The sequence below is a fragment of the Neltuma alba genome, unplaced genomic scaffold, assembly GCF_004799145.2.
Source record: "Neltuma alba isolate B1F8T4 unplaced genomic scaffold, ASM479914v2 tig00013032_pilon, whole genome shotgun sequence".
NCBI lineage: Eukaryota > Viridiplantae > Streptophyta > Magnoliopsida > Fabales > Fabaceae > Neltuma > Neltuma alba.
This window is the reverse complement of record NW_021637379.1, coordinates 57816-72812: the sequence shown is the minus strand read 5'-3', so window position 1 is coordinate 72812 and position 14997 is coordinate 57816. Positions and strand designations below refer to the sequence as shown.

At 37.9% G+C, this 14997-nt stretch overlaps 2 protein-coding genes across 3 annotated transcripts; both read right to left on the bottom strand.

The window, feature by feature from the left end:
• Positions 1-265: 265 nt before the first annotated feature.
• LOC114733807 (WD repeat-containing protein 3) lies at positions 266-7825 on the bottom strand. The gene is made up of 12 exons (XM_028921306.1): positions 7543-7825; positions 6929-7144; positions 5357-6502; positions 4907-5029; positions 4284-4465; positions 3970-4201; positions 3559-3768; positions 2652-2780; positions 1796-1864; positions 1565-1687; positions 1066-1116; positions 266-989 (listed from the first exon to the last, which is right to left on the bottom strand). The coding sequence occupies exons 1-12, from the start codon at positions 7771-7773 to the stop codon at positions 846-848; spliced, it is 2856 nt and encodes a 951-aa protein (XP_028777139.1). The 5' UTR covers positions 7774-7825; the 3' UTR covers positions 266-845.
• Positions 7826-9539: 1714 nt separating this feature from the next.
• LOC114733808 (splicing factor 3A subunit 2-like) lies at positions 9540-13549 on the bottom strand. 2 transcript variants are annotated; one of them, XM_028921307.1, is made up of 7 exons: positions 13311-13549; positions 13039-13208; positions 11392-11468; positions 11231-11296; positions 10764-10838; positions 10610-10684; positions 9540-10238 (listed from the first exon to the last, which is right to left on the bottom strand). In XM_028921307.1, exons 1-7 carry the CDS (start codon positions 13460-13462, stop codon positions 9816-9818), a joined length of 1038 nt encoding a protein of 345 aa, XP_028777140.1. In that variant the 5' UTR covers positions 13463-13549; the 3' UTR covers positions 9540-9815. The 2 variants fall into 2 exon arrangements, with proteins under 2 accessions (XP_028777140.1, XP_028777141.1); XM_028921308.1 differs by lacking the exon at positions 11231-11296.
• Between the last annotated feature and the right edge of the window lie 1448 nt (positions 13550-14997).

The window sequence follows — 14997 nt, the reverse complement described above, 5'->3', positions numbered from 1 at the left end:
TCAAATTAGAGCACTTGCTGAGATCATCGGAATTAGTCCGATGCTACTCTGATGAGATTCCCTCGCCAGGGAGGGCAAGACCTTGTTAGTTGTACCGATTAGATCAATGTCAAAAGCAACCAGTTTGTTGCCCTTTCCCAGAATTTTCAATTTGTTACCATCTATACTTAATGCTCAATGACAGAATTTAATCAATTTGTTTACACATCTGGAAGGAAATTTCGAGGAATAAGAACCGTAGTCAATACGTCAGGTTAACTACATGTGCGGAGACACCACGCCTATGAGTGAACTCGGCCCTTCCATAGTTCAATTAGCTTACGAATGTTCCACAATCTTTGAAATTTTCCTATGAAACCCTTGCTAATTTTTACACACCAACATTGGGATAATTATGTTCGGTATACAATGAAATTAAAATTAAAACTCCTGCAATGCCCAAAAGAAATTAAAATTCCTGATAATTTATCGTTTGCAGAGGCAATAAAATTTTACCATAACACATCTTTATATGTGGGCCACCCTAACCGGTACCTCCTCTTCGTACTTCTATGTCAGCTTCTCAACATGATGGACCAAGATTACAAAAATCCATCATCTGGAGATGGAACAAAATGACCGAACCCCTTTCGCAAACAACCAAGAAATTCACGAGCCACACAAGGCAAGCCATCCCTCTTCACCCCCTTCTCTTCTCGTCCAGGGTACTCTGAGACAATGTGGCTTTGCATCGTCAGTAATGCCTCATCAGTCAGACGTGTAGGTTTTATCTTAGAGGTCACTTCTCCTTAGCGCGATTATAGTATTCCAATGATTGTCATCATCAACAAGTCCGAACGATCGAATCACTTCGATGTCGTCTTCTTTTTCTTCCCCCTCACTTCTCCAGTATCATACCTCTGCTCACGTTTTGATTGTTGAGCACGTATTTCAAGTAGTTTTGATTTTGCATCACGAAAGATGGCATCTGATCTTGAAGCCATCATTTGCTGAAAGATCATTTTAAACTAAATTAGCTTTTTTTCAAGTCTGGTGTGCAGAAGATTCGCAGATTATGAGACAAACCTGGAGATGATCCATGGCCGCAAGGTTAAAACCAAAGGTATCTTTACATCCCTGATACGCAATCAATGTAAGTTGTCAATCAACGAAGAACGCCTAAATTATTCAGTTATTTCCACTGGAAATAAGGTAATAGCAAACAAAAATAAATGGGCATTTTCCCCGTACTATTCACCAAGAAAAGTCAACAGTAAACAAATATTTTACTAAGAAAGCTTGGAGCAGGTGTTAAAAAACTACTCTAGTGCAATAGAAAAACTTGAAAAGATGGATAACTTAAACAGAGACTGATGATCACAAGACAGTACCATGATGGAGTAGATCTTTTGTCCGTCATTCAACATAGCATATCAAATAACTCCTCAAGATTAAGAGTTCAGATAGCAAAAACTTTCAAAGTACCAAAAATGACAGCTTCCAGTCTATCTTGTCCAACACTCCAAAAACTGTAAATATTTTTTTCGTAACAGTTTTTTTTTGGGGGGGGGGGGTTGTTACATACCTTGACTTTTTTATAAAGAATGTCACCAAGAACTGTCAACACATGTCTAGCGGCTGGAGTAGTAACCAGCTGATTATAATGTATCTGCAACAAGAGAGTGCTAATCCTGCAAACAAGCTCAACCTGCAATGATAAAGCCATAATAAAATACTCCAATTTTAAAAATGTTAAAAGGAATTGATGCATCGGCTAGGACACGGAGTTTTAGTGCAACAATGCATGCGGAAATACCTTATCAGGGTATGATATCCAGTCCTTCAAGTATGATAGGAGGTTCAAAGCATCTGAAAATGGTAAAGCCTGCACAAGAAAATTGAACTAAGTTAGACAATACCAGTTGTTCGCAATCTACAATAAAATAAAAGATGAAACAAAATGCCATGCATGACAAACATTCTGGGGAGAGTGTACCAATCACCCAAAAAGCTGGCCAATCTCCTTATATTTCATATCTCTCAGGTAACCCATAAAGAAGAAAGGTCAAACTCCTTAAATCTGAGACCCTTCACTAACACCAGGCTAACTGATGATTTATATCTCTTATCAAAGTTGATAATTATTAGCTGTTAATTATTCATAGATGAAGACATGACTCCCCAAACTAAAAGGAACTGTGAGAATGACAGAAGCTAGTCAAATCAATTTTTAAAGAGAAATAAAAAATGTGCAGCGCCTAAATGTTTAAACCTTTTCTTTCTTTTTTTTTTTTTTTGGGTATTGCAGAAGTCATGCATATTTGTTTCAAACTCCTTTAATTTTGCATAACTGCTGATAACGACCTAGAATAATCAGTACAGTACTTCGGCAAAACCAATAAATATATGCAATTAACAAAACATACAGATTCCACTCCCCAAAATTTTTTTTAAAAAAAAATACAGATTGATTAGTCAAACATCAAAACTATTTAAGATTTTTCTGTCGGTGCTTCAAAACAATATAATCATCTTTTTAAATCAAAGCAGCTTTGCTCCAACCAAGTCCAATGCCCAACATGATTCGTAAATCAGATGAGAGAAGGAACCAAAACCCATAGCCCAATCCACTTGAGTACAACAATGGATGAATGTGTATGTCCCATGCATACCATCAACGTTTGCTCTAGATCACTGGAGTGAACATCTGAAAATGCACTTAGAACATAATCAGAAGGCGAAAGCCCATTCATAACAGGATTTGCTTGAAATGAAGCAACTTCGCCGCTAGTTTTCTCCCCCTGAAAAGCAGAAAGATGTCAAACTGTAATTGAGAGGAACTTCCTAATGATCAACTGAACTTAGTAATGACTCACAACTATGTCAAACACAGTAGAAACAACAGACAGTGCATCAGAAAAGTCAGATGAACTCTATTAACTAGATATTATTCATTATTAACCAAATGATCATAAAATCTGTTACTATGAAGTTTCATCTCATATATTACTAAATTTAAGTTTAGACCAAATCAGGAGATATCGATTACTGCTTTAGTTTATTAAATATCATGGAATGCATACACACAAACACCAGCACATGTATTACTGCTTTGGGAGTGAGCCTGTCATCACTAATAGGCCCAACTCAATGATTTACCTATTTTTCCTTATCTGCTCTGTTGTTATTCAGATTTGTTATGATATTAACTTATAATATTCATGATTTCAGGAGATGCAGGTGATTTGATCAGAGTTATTCTCTCCTCCTCCTATTTAAGTAATCGACTCTGATGAATAAAAATTAGAGCTAAGCTGCACAAAATATTTCAATTACTTTTGGAACTATGAGAATTACCGTACAAGATAGTCTTTATTTCTTTAGTGTGTATCACCATATTCATACCCTATTGGATAAAATATCATAGCACTGGTTCATGTCTATGTCTGTTCAAATGTACAATCCATTTTTTATCTTTAATTATGCATGCTTTGAGCCAGAGTCTATCAGCAAGCATCAGTTTCGACCAGAAGGGTTCTCCAAGAGGGACGCTCATCACAAGGTAAGTATGCACCATACCTGATGTTCGGCAATACGCTTTTGTTCAGCATCAGCTATGTCTAATTTCTCAATAATTAAGTCAGTTGCAGTAAGGGTTTCCTGGGTTTTCTTCCCAGCTACAGCCACAGCTCCCTCCTCTGGAATTTCCTCCTTGGGCACATGCTTGTTTTCAAATGCATTGTCTATGTCAGCCTCAAACATCTCTTCCAACCTTTTTTCTTTTTCTTCCTGCATTAAAATGATTTATCTTATTGAGGTGAAACAAATTATACTGAAAAGATCAACATTGAATCTATCTTCAAATCACACTCAAGGCCGTTTTGCTGCACTAGACAAGCAACATTGTATTGCATCTATCTTCCAATTATAAGCCAGACCCTTTGTCCTGCATTAAAAAGTGTAGCCCAAGCCCAAACAAATCTAGTATACCTCAATAAAAAACTGCTCTTCTGTGCGATCCCAGCGGCGGATAGAACGATCATGAGATCCAGTGACAACAAAATCGCCACGACTACTGACAGCAAGACACCAAATATCTGCATGATGTCCTTCAAGAGTTAAAAGTAGCTCAAACTTGTCAGCATCCCAATACTTTACCAAGCGGTCTTTCCCAGCACTAAACACATAGTGTGTCTTGGGAACAAATTTCACTGCTGTAACACCATATAAATTGCATCAGAAACTTTCAAGTGAAGTCTCAACCACAAAAAACATATAAAATGACATGAAAGATAGTGTTACACCTGTCAGCATGTGCAAAAATGGATTTATGACAGTCACCAAAAGCTAAGCCCCAAATCTTTATGTTTTTATCAGCAGAGCCTGTCACAATCAGTTCTCCATCTGATGAGATATCCATACATAGAACAGACAGCTTGTGGCCGTATAAGGGAAGAAAGAGTTTGAATGAGTCAACAAAGTGAATCTGAAAAAACAAATTAATAAACTCATCAGGACGACTAAGAAATGCTTGACAATGCAATAGTGCCAATGCAAGAATTGTGAGATACACCAGATGTTCATACTTCATAGCCCGTGCAGTACTGAATACTCATTACTAGTGTGAAAGTATGAAAGTATCCATAGATAGACAACGAGAGTGACATCTTCATATGGTTCACAGACACATCCCTAGATCTCTAATCCATTAAATTTGCTTATCTTCATCTTTACCAATTCTCGGACTTGATATGAAGTTCTATGACATACGCACACTATCATTGTCCCTGAGGGAGGTGTGGGAAGATGTAAGATGTTGCATAATTGAGGTACCAACAGATATGAGAATGACCATAGAGAAAGTGAAAATCATAGCACAATCAAAAGATATATGTAAGCAAATTGAGATAAGGTTGAGCCATCTGACCTTTATGGTATCATTTATCAAGGCAACAGCAATATATTTAGCATCAGGGCTTATTGCAACCCCAAGAACGTCATCATTCATTTTCAAAGTCCTCACGTTTGACACACTAAGTTGCTTTCTAGCCTGAAAGTAAAGGGGAAAAAAATAAGTGTCACTGATAAAACAAGCATGGCGATTGATATACCTGAGATTATATGAAATGTCTAAAGTTTGAACAATTTAGAGATATATGACACCTAGCAAGAGAAGCAAAAACACTTGAAACACACCCACCCGGGGGGCGCTGTGCTTAATAACAGGCTAAACATATGCTGTAAGAATAGCAAGGGCTTTTGTTTATGCTTGATAACATATTAAACCACTTCTACAAAAGACGTTTAAATTTTGTATTAAGATGCCATTAAAAAAAATTAAATAAAAGAAAACAAATGAATGATATGAGGAACGCACTTGGCCAGGTTTTTGCTTTAACTGATACTCCCAGAACTTCACATCATGGTCTGCACTTCCTGTGACAAAACCATTCTCATCCGGTAAGACAGCAATTGAGCGCACTGCACCACCATGAGCTTCCACTACTTCAAGACAAGTGCCACTTCCTATGTCAATAATTTCTAGGCTTCCGCTTTTAGTCCCTACAAGTCCATAGTTGGTATGGGGAAGAATTATACCGCATAGTCCATACCCAGAATCAACGGTTCGTAAGCAAGAACCAGTACTTGGGTTCCAAATTTTTACCGCATTATGACTGGTTGACATCAAAAGAGTGTTGTCTGAGCTGAGTGCCAAACTTCTAATGTCTGAGCGGTGCCCTTGAAGCTCAATAGCTAGTGATTTTGTGGCTGCACCATTATCAATGGAATAGAACTCCAGTAAATTATTATTCAAAGACAGAGCCAAAGTTGCCAGAGAATTCTTAGGAGTAATTGGACAGAAAGAAATCGAGCATATCTTTTTGCCAGCTCTTATGGTATGTAGCAGCTTAAAAACATCTGGTACGGTAACAGTAGGGTTAATTGTTTCATTAGGTTGTTCAGTTGTAACAGGATTATCTCCTGCTGCATTCTCATTTTGCCTATCCTCAATTTCTGTAACCTGCAGTGACTTCTTGCCATGTTTCTTCTCCTTTTTTCGGTGAAGCCTACGTTTTGCCTTCCGATTTGCTTCAGAATCATCTAATACACGGTATATTTCTACTGTCTTTCCAGCAACCTGACAAGCTAGCAAATTCCCTGACTTGTTGAATTGCACAGTTGCAACTCTATCCTTGTTTTGCCGCTGAATTTCACCAAAATATCTTAAAACTTCCCATTTGTTCTGGATTGAAGAATCTCCATTGCCAACAGTATTGTATCCATTTATAGACTGATCAATCACTGAGTCATGCCTGAGTGTGTAAAATCGAAGTTCCTTATCTGCAGAACCAGTGACCAAGTACCTTTCATCTGGATCAATGTCTATGGACCATATTTCACTATGATGACCACTAACAATTTGCATACAGTGCTGGGTATCAAGATCCCAAACTCTCAAAAACTTGTCTTTGGAGGAACTAACAAGTTTTTTTCCAGAACTCACAAAAACAACATCAGTAACCTAAAATGAAGAAAATAAACGTAAGTCAGAATAAGAAAACTCATCATGAATTCAGGTGGTACAAATTACTCCCGCCCACTCTACTAAATAATAATAAGTCTCGTATGTCAGATTTGTTGTCCTAAACAAAAGTCCCAGTTCAGAATTTTGGATGCAGTTAACAGGTTTTTCCCAAGACACCCTTATAGAGAATCAAAATTACAACAGGATTCACATTCCGATGATACATTTAATTGAGGGCATATTTGGAAAGAAAAAAAATTATTTTTACACATCAATTTAGTTTTAGTGTTTTCTTGGTTCGCGTCCTCAGAAGAACGGGGACATATATTAGAGAAGGAGAAAGCATAAAACAGGTAAGCAGCTAACCGATAATAGAAGGCAGAATGTCCACATTTACGGGTTTAAGTTGAAGTTGCAGCAAACCTGATCCCGATGACCGCGTAGGCGAAAGAGCCCTGTCTCACCAATCACGTCCCATAAAATAACATCATTATCTTTGCTGCCAGACGCGAGCATGGATCCAGCCTTATTGTAGCGAAGAGCAGTCACAGCTCCCTTATGTCCGTTTAAGGTTGTCTCACATGTTCCCACCTCAGGATTCCAAACTCTTACGCTCCCATTTGCATAACCGCTAGCTATCTGCAAACAAAAAATCACGCCGTTTTCAGGTACTCGAATTCAAGAATATTTTGGAATTCAACAGTACAAATTAGCCTTTATAGGGGGTTTCTAGAGCAAAATGTGTTTTACTTCAATTAAACAAACTGAGAAATGACAGTCAGCAAAAAAATCCATGTCTTTTAATTAACTAAAAAAAAGCCAAATACTTCCCAACTGACAGCTTTAGCTAGCCATAGTTGCCCACTTTCACGAGAATCCATTATTTAACGAAATGCAGGTTCAACTTGAAAAATAAATGATTTACCATGGGCCAAGACAGCTCAAACACTATCTAGAACAAACGACTAATTTGCTTCGATGCCGCACAGTAAGCAAACATGGTGAAAAGACAGAAAGCGGCAAACAGTTACTGTTACCAGAGAAGAGGTGGAAGAAGCAATTGAGGTGACAGCGAGAGAAGGACCACGGGAAGCAGGAGGAGTAAGCTCTTTGGTGCAGATGCCCTGGCGCACATGCCAAACGCCGACTTTTTCAAGGGCCGGAGCCAGGAGGTGCTTGCCGGAACTGTCATAAGTAATATTAGATTCAACAGACACAACGACCCCAAAGGATGCCGCCGGCTCATACCGCAGGTAGGCTTTCACCATGGCTGCGTTGTCCGGGTTCTCCCTTGCGCTGCGAGGTTTATGCCTCTGCGGAGGGAAGCGAAGGGCTTAGGCCTTTACCCTTTTTTTGTTTTGTCTTTTCCTTGCCTACCCTTTATAATCTATCCTGCATGAGCCCAAAACAGCACTCTGGGCCTCACGTCAGCCCAATAAGTTGGGTTATGGGAAAGATGTTTCAAAAATTACATTTAAATACCCAAAACTTTAGAATTTAAATTTAGATTATAAAAAAATTTTAAATTTCGATTTAGAAAATAATGATATGAACGACTGATTCACTCCCCGGCTTCTCTTCTCATTACTATTCTCTTTCTAGTCAAAAGAATAAATATATTTGCAGACAAAATAGAGATGCAGCATTAACCTTGAAAAGTTCTTAAAACTTTCGAAAAAAGGAAAGTCAAGGGATCGCCACTCTGATATTTATTATTTGTCATTTGTAGGGAGGAGTTTTAATCCTTTTTATTTGTTATTTGTATCCTTGTTAATATATTTTCAATTCTGTCCCCGTTAATTATAGTAAGGTTGAAAAGAACAATAGGTAGGAGAAAATATACTACTTTTTAATACTATCTTTAATAAGGATAAAAATAAAAGATTTTATGTATTTAATGCTTTTTATTGGAAATAACAGATAATAAGGACCAGGCGCCTTCTCTCAAAAGCTTAAGCTAATCAACAAAAAACTCATCATTCGGAATTCTAAAGACGATCAAACAGGCATCATACTGTTTTAAAATACAAACGTTAAAATCATTCAAAACAAGCGAATCAGGTATACTGAGTGAGATATTATGTAGTGTTTGGACCATAAATTATTACAAGAGTCCCTTGCCATCCGGGCAGCATGTGCGAAAGCTTCTCTTTTTGGGAACAACTAGTATTTTCATATTTCTAATCATTTACTTCTAAAACCCTCACGCCATTTTAGATTGACATGCCCGTTTTAACAAACCAACCCCCCACCCCTCAAAAAAAAATGAAAAAGAAAATGAAAAAGACAGACTAATCCATAACTACAATATGTAGAAGCACGCGAGCGTAAGAACGAAGCTGATGGTGTAGCGGCACGCTTGTCCACTTGGGGCTGAAGGCTACTGCATATTGTGCCATGCTGTGTAGTCTTCAGCACCGGACCTATGCGGAGAAGGACTCAACCTTCTATTATGATTTCAGTTTGAAGTGTTTGTATTTTTTTGGCTATACATATATCTTCTTTGTTTATAGACAATATTATTTGAGGCACTATCTTTCTCCTTCCGCTAGATCCAATCTAGTTAGTTGGAAGTATTTGTTTTACTGGTTCTTTTTTCAATATATTTATTGGGCCCGTGGCATAATGGCGTATTTGCCACGTAGCTGTTCGTGTCCTACACATTTGTCTGATATTTTCATCCGTGTTTACCGTTGAAGAAGAAGAAGAATATATTTAATCTCCCCCCCCCCCAAAAAAAAAAAAAGAACAAAGCTAACGGTGACAGGTAGCTTGATGCAAGCATGTTTTTGGAAAATTTAACAACTATACTAACCGATCAGCCCATTAGAAGCATGACACGAAAAAGGATTTTTCCCCCCAAATGAAAAGGCCTCGAAAAATGAGTTTTCGATGCAGAAACATGCCTCAGGATTGAAGAAATTTCCTGGCAGTGGATTTGCACGAGTGCCATGCTCCGTAAATTTAATTTCCCCCTATCAAATGCCATTAAACCATAGCCCCGCATCTGAAAAAGAACAAAGGAAAAGGAAAAAGAAAAGAAAGACGTTCCTTTTGTTGATTTCCTATTAATTTCGAAAAGCCACGTACATGTGCTCGCATCAATTTGGGGCACACTCCAAACGCATAATATATAAAAACTAGATGCCACAATATCTTGATTTGAAAACAAAGTCAATAAAAGGCAAAGAAAATAAATTACATCGCTTATAAAGCCTAGCCTCTAAGCTAACAAGCCTCTTGGAAACCAACTTTTACGTTAGCCGCTAAAGTGGATAAAGACATCCCGCTTAACATGACATGAGATCTTCTATCCCATGCTAGGAGGTGGTGGAGGTGGACGAATACCCTGGCCCTGCATTTGTTGGGCTAAATAGTTTTGGGGCGGTGGCATTGATGGGGGCCTAGAACCCATGTTGAAACTAGCTGCTGAGCCGCTCGCAACAGGGGGTTGAGGTGGCATTCCACCAGGAGGTGCAGGTGTAGGGCCATTTGACATGGGAGGAGGAGGCGGCGGCAATGATCCAGGCATAGGAGGTGGAGGGGCTCTAGGAGGATTTCCAACAGCTGCACCAGGAGGTAGTCCTTGTGGTGGAGGAGGAGGTGGTGGCGGAGCTTGAGGAGGCGGCGGCACAGGCCTTGGTGGGACACCAGGTGCCGCTGTGCCATTAGCTGTAGATGGAGGCTGTGGTTTGTTTGCCTCTGGTGGCTTGGGTTTGAAATATAACTGCAACTGCAGCCAGTACCATAAACTTTTCCAAGTCAGATGATGAAAACCAAAAATCAACTGCTCAAGACCCTAGATTAACCTCACCCCACCTTTTTTTGGGTACTAAATTGCTTGAATAACTTTTTGTTTTCGCCCTTTTGAATCATCAGTTTTCAGTTAGTTCTGATGCATCATTGGCTTGAAGTCTACAGCTAATTGCTACGTCTGGATTTCATAAATCATCAGCTATTGTTTTCTTGTCATTTTGTTCTCTTTTTCCTTCGAGAAAAAAGGGGGAGATATGGGATAAGGGTGCAGTTTAAGCCGTCCTTATTGAATGAAGCAGATATGTCATCAACTTATTAGGTAAAAACCAATACAGTGATGGCACTGACCGTGAACATTTTTGAGTCCGAGTCCCAATGCGAGAAAAACTTTGGTGTGGACTTGTCAATCTCTGTGCTGGGCACCTAAAAATGAAGATTGATCAGTCTCAAATCCTTGAAAATGCCAAAATTCTACGAATACAGAATGGCAGGATTGATTTACCTTAAAAGCAATTATCTCATACGGTTCAGCTGCAAACAAAAGATACTGAAATCTTTTGTCAAAGGGTTGAACCCTCTATGAATGAACATGTGAGAAGAGAGAAAGATTAGTCCGCGGTTTTATCAGCAGAAAAGGAAACTGTAACCTATATGTACATATATTCCTGGGAAAAATGACATAAAAAGAAATTAGAAATTGCAATATTTCAATTCAGACACCTAAGAGTTCAAAATCCCAAAGGAAGAAGTGGTGCCTAATTTGGTATTTTGCAAATGTAGTCAAATGTTGAAGTCTTAGGTGCTTGAACCGAAATATTGCAATTTCCAACTTTTTTTTATATCATTTTCCCTATTCCCGGAGGACAAATGTGCAATTTTGAGGTCAATCATCATGAGTTCCGAGAAAGAAAAAAAGACAAGGATGGATAAGCTTTTGAAAGCATTCAAGTCAATGAAATCAAAGTCCACCTGCTCATAAGAAGACATAAATCTATGCCTTGGCTTTGTGAGTTCTTCAATCTCAGGATATTCAATCTACGTTGAGTTCCAAATGAACAAAGGGGTTATCTATTAGAAAGTTTCAGTGAAGAAAAAGGGAAATAAGAGAAGAAAATAATACAAAAGAAGACCTGGAAAAGAAGAGATCTTTGCTTTGTCTCTGGATCAAATTGCTTAGTCACCCGGTACCCAGGCCGACCAATCTTGACTGCAAAGTGCAAACACATTGAATATCCATTACTTATTTTGTTGATTGAAACGGTAAAGAAGTCAAATTTCTTAAATCAACAAAAATAAGAGCTTTCTTAAATCCTTTGAGTATCTACAAAATCAACAGATTATAAGCACAAAATAATCCCAGTAATTGATGGCAATGGCAAATTTTCAACAGATTCAGCCATTTATGCTCACCAAAGCAGATCATCATGGAATCATTTTATGTGTACTTACAGATTCATCCAAATTTTTTATAGAGATGATTTGAAAAATTGAAACTTTCTTAGCTCAAATAAGTTTCAGATTCTTACAGGCACTCAAGCGTACTTCAATCTGATTCCGGACTGACTAACAAGCTAGCAATGCAGGGACTCTAAGCCAAACTACTCACCTTTCACGTTCTTAGGTTTAGCTACTAGTAATTGGGAAAAAAGAAAGGCAATACATCATGAGAGATAACCACACTGAAATGCAAAGATGGAAAAATGAATGATAGGGATGCTTTGGAAATTAACAGCCTGCACTGTGTCATAATTGTCTGCCTTTTCTATGAGCACCTTCAGGTTAATTAAAATATTAAATCAATTTGGAGTTTGGAAAAATGACATGGTTGGAATTCCAAAGAGATCATTTTTGAGCTGCCTCCCTGCCTCTCTCACAAGCATACAAGTAGCTTTTACAAATCTAGATTCTAGATGGTCCTAACAGCATTATGAAAGCTTCTAAAAACTTCATACGAGAGGAGACAGAATTAGAAATGAGATCGACACCCTACAAAATTCCCAACTACCTTAAGAATGCACTACGTCAAATGCGATACTTCTAACTAGTTTATAGAGAGCTCTAAAGCTAGTACTAATCCGTTTCATGTCTTTTTGCATTTCTTATGAAGCAGTTATTTACATAGATAACCTCTAACCACATGGGATTATGGTTGCACTATTCAGAAACTACACGGAAGTTAACGAATCAAAACTGAATCCACGTGACATCTTTTTATGACCCCCGGTTTTTAATATAAGAGCTTGTTTGATTTTTATTTTGGTTCTAAATATAAGACCTCAATTCACTTTATCTTTCATATTTATCTATTTTTTTCAAGATAGTCCTTGTAAAATGATAATTTTAACCAATACACTTGATTAGCAAGAATATTTCATGAAAGACAACTCCTATTTATTACAAATAACTATCTTAACTAGTTTAGTCAACTATATAGTTCTTATATTAAGACCAGAGTTAGTACTATTTTGAGCTGTCGCCCCGTGAGGATAATGTTTCTCCAAATTTGGCCGGAGAAACCAGAGCTGGCTATATTAGTTATGAAAAAAAAGAAAAAAACCGAGGAAGTACATAAAATTACGTCATTATTGATATAGAATTTATCGATGTCAAATGAAGTTCTACTCAAAAATTCCGCAAACTACAGAAAGATTCCGATCTCGGGAAATGCTGCCACACCACAAAGACGGAAATCCCGGTTAAACTTAAACCAAGAGCATTACGAAAACTTGCACACAGAACTAAGTGCACTTCTTGATACATTTCAAAGAAAGAATTACCTGTCTTGCGAACCGAGACTTTACGCTTGTGGGGCTGAGGCTGAGCAGGTGCCTCTTTGGCCTCACGAGCTGCTCTCTTTGCCAGATTAGTCTGATGCCGCTTACCCTGTGTGTGGGCCAAGTAATTGCCCTCGTTATTGTGTAATGTGAGACAAAGCTTGCACTCATAGCTGCAGCCACAGAATTGAGCAAACCCAGTGAACACCCAGGAACCCAGAGGCAATGAAGTCTAGAAAGCGAAAATATAAACAGAAAAGGAGTAAAGAGGAGACCTCCCCAGATGATTGCGCATGAAATAGGGGTCTTTAGCAAGATCAATAGTCTCGAGCGCAAGTCGGCGAAGCCGCTCTCGACGGTCGATGGCTTCATTCTGGGCGGAGGCGGCTCCTCCACTCCCAGGCTTTGAACCCCATTCTCGATCCATTCTGCTTCTGCTCCGGCGTCACGACTCGGAAACGAGCAGTCGCGAACACACGAAGGATGGTGGCGGACCCAAGCGTGATGAAGGATGGAGATGGAAAAATAAAAATAAAATAAGGCCGGGTGGGTTGTTCCATCGACGCGACGAAACCACAAGGAGATTTTTTTTTTTCCCTGTGTACTAAAATATGGCCCAAATTTTAGAAGGTGTTTGGTTAGGTCAAAAACATCACTTCTAAAAAGTATTTTTACACGAGTCAAGATAAAAAATTTTCACATATGTACTGCATATATTGTAAAATTATTTTTAAAATAATATTTTGATTTTCACCCAAACATCTTCATAATTTATTTTTTCAGAAGCATTAATTTTATCCTGATAGAATAGGTGCCCACATTTTATACCTTGATACTGTCTTGAAAAAGATTGCCTCTAATAAAAAGATGCCTATGCTTTAGCAATAAAAAATGTTAATTTTTTTTCAATGCCTGTTTTCTTAAATTATTTTTTGATCAGCATCTAATTGGTTAAATAAACTGTTATCATGACGGAAAAAAAAAAAGAAACTGTTCTAGTAAACAAATATCATTAGGTGTGGTTTTGAATCTAAAGATCATTAACTACTTTTTAATCAAATTTTTTAGTTGTATAAAGTTGTTAATGACTATTTATAATAAGAATAAAGAGAGTATTAATGTGAAGAAAGGAAACCAATACATTCCTAAAAATAATCCAAATGTGACTATAGGTTGGTTCAGAATGTCCAATGCAGGACCAAAGACTAATTGCTCATATCCTATTTCGACAGAAAGAATGAGTTAAGAACGTTTTGCCATTTGCAATTTTTAGGGTCGTCAAAAAATTATCAAAAGCACTCTTCCCATGAACCCTGATGTCAGGGGCCGAGTGCTCTGCTTTCGTTTTACTTTGTTTTCTGATTTATGACCAGATGTGACTAATCAAAATTGTATCAATGGTTTTGAATTACATGATCTTTTAATTGTACAAATCATAATTAATTTTTGTAATTTCCATTCCTCCTGGACAAGGCAACAGACCATAGATCATTGCGTCCTCTTTTTTGTTTTCTGAGCTTTGTATAATTCTTTAATGCAGCCTGATCCAACATCAATGAGATTTACAGTGATTCACATGCACATTGTACTTGATCCATAAAGAATGTAACATGCAAATGCCACAGATCATACGGAGCATGGAGATCCAAATGAAGGAAAATAAATAAACAAATAAAAATGACGCTAGCAGTCTAATAGAAATTAGTCGACTTGAAAATGCTCTGATTAGAAGGAAAAAAAAATATAAAACACGGAATACGTGGTGCAGAGGAACTGACAAGGCAAGGTTGGAGCTGTCCTACTACTACGCACTGGGCCACAAATGATGTCCAACTCCGTAAACAAAATGCTTGCTTGGCGATACGATCTGTGAGGATTTTATTATTAAAGTGATACAAATCCTAATCTTATTAGCTGGTAATCATCATCTCACGCCACATTATAGGCTAGTAATTTGGCATT

Bases quoted from the DNA above. Each gene is read 5' to 3' on its own strand.
- LOC114733807 (XM_028921306.1), bottom strand. From the start codon at position 7,773: ATGGTGAAAGCCTACCTGCGGTATGAGCCGGCGGCATCCTTTGGGGTC. The intron at 4,466-4,906 runs GTCAGATGGCTC...TTGTTTTTTCAG, and splicing joins TGATAAATGATACCATAAAG to ATTCACTTTGTTGACTCATT. The intron at 1,865-2,651 runs GTATGCATGGGA...TTTCTTGTGCAG, and splicing joins ATCTAGAGCAAACGTTGATG to GCTTTACCATTTTCAGATGC.
- LOC114733808 (XM_028921307.1), bottom strand. From the start codon at position 13,462: ATGGATCGAGAATGGGGTTCAAAGCCTGGGAGTGGAGGAGCCGCCTCC. The intron at 13,209-13,310 runs GTCTCCTCTTTA...CTGTGGCTGCAG, and splicing joins ATGCGCAATCATCTGGGGAG to CTATGAGTGCAAGCTTTGTC. The intron at 10,685-10,763 runs GTAAATCAATCC...CTTCATTTTTAG, and splicing joins ATGAGATAATTGCTTTTAAG to GTGCCCAGCACAGAGATTGA.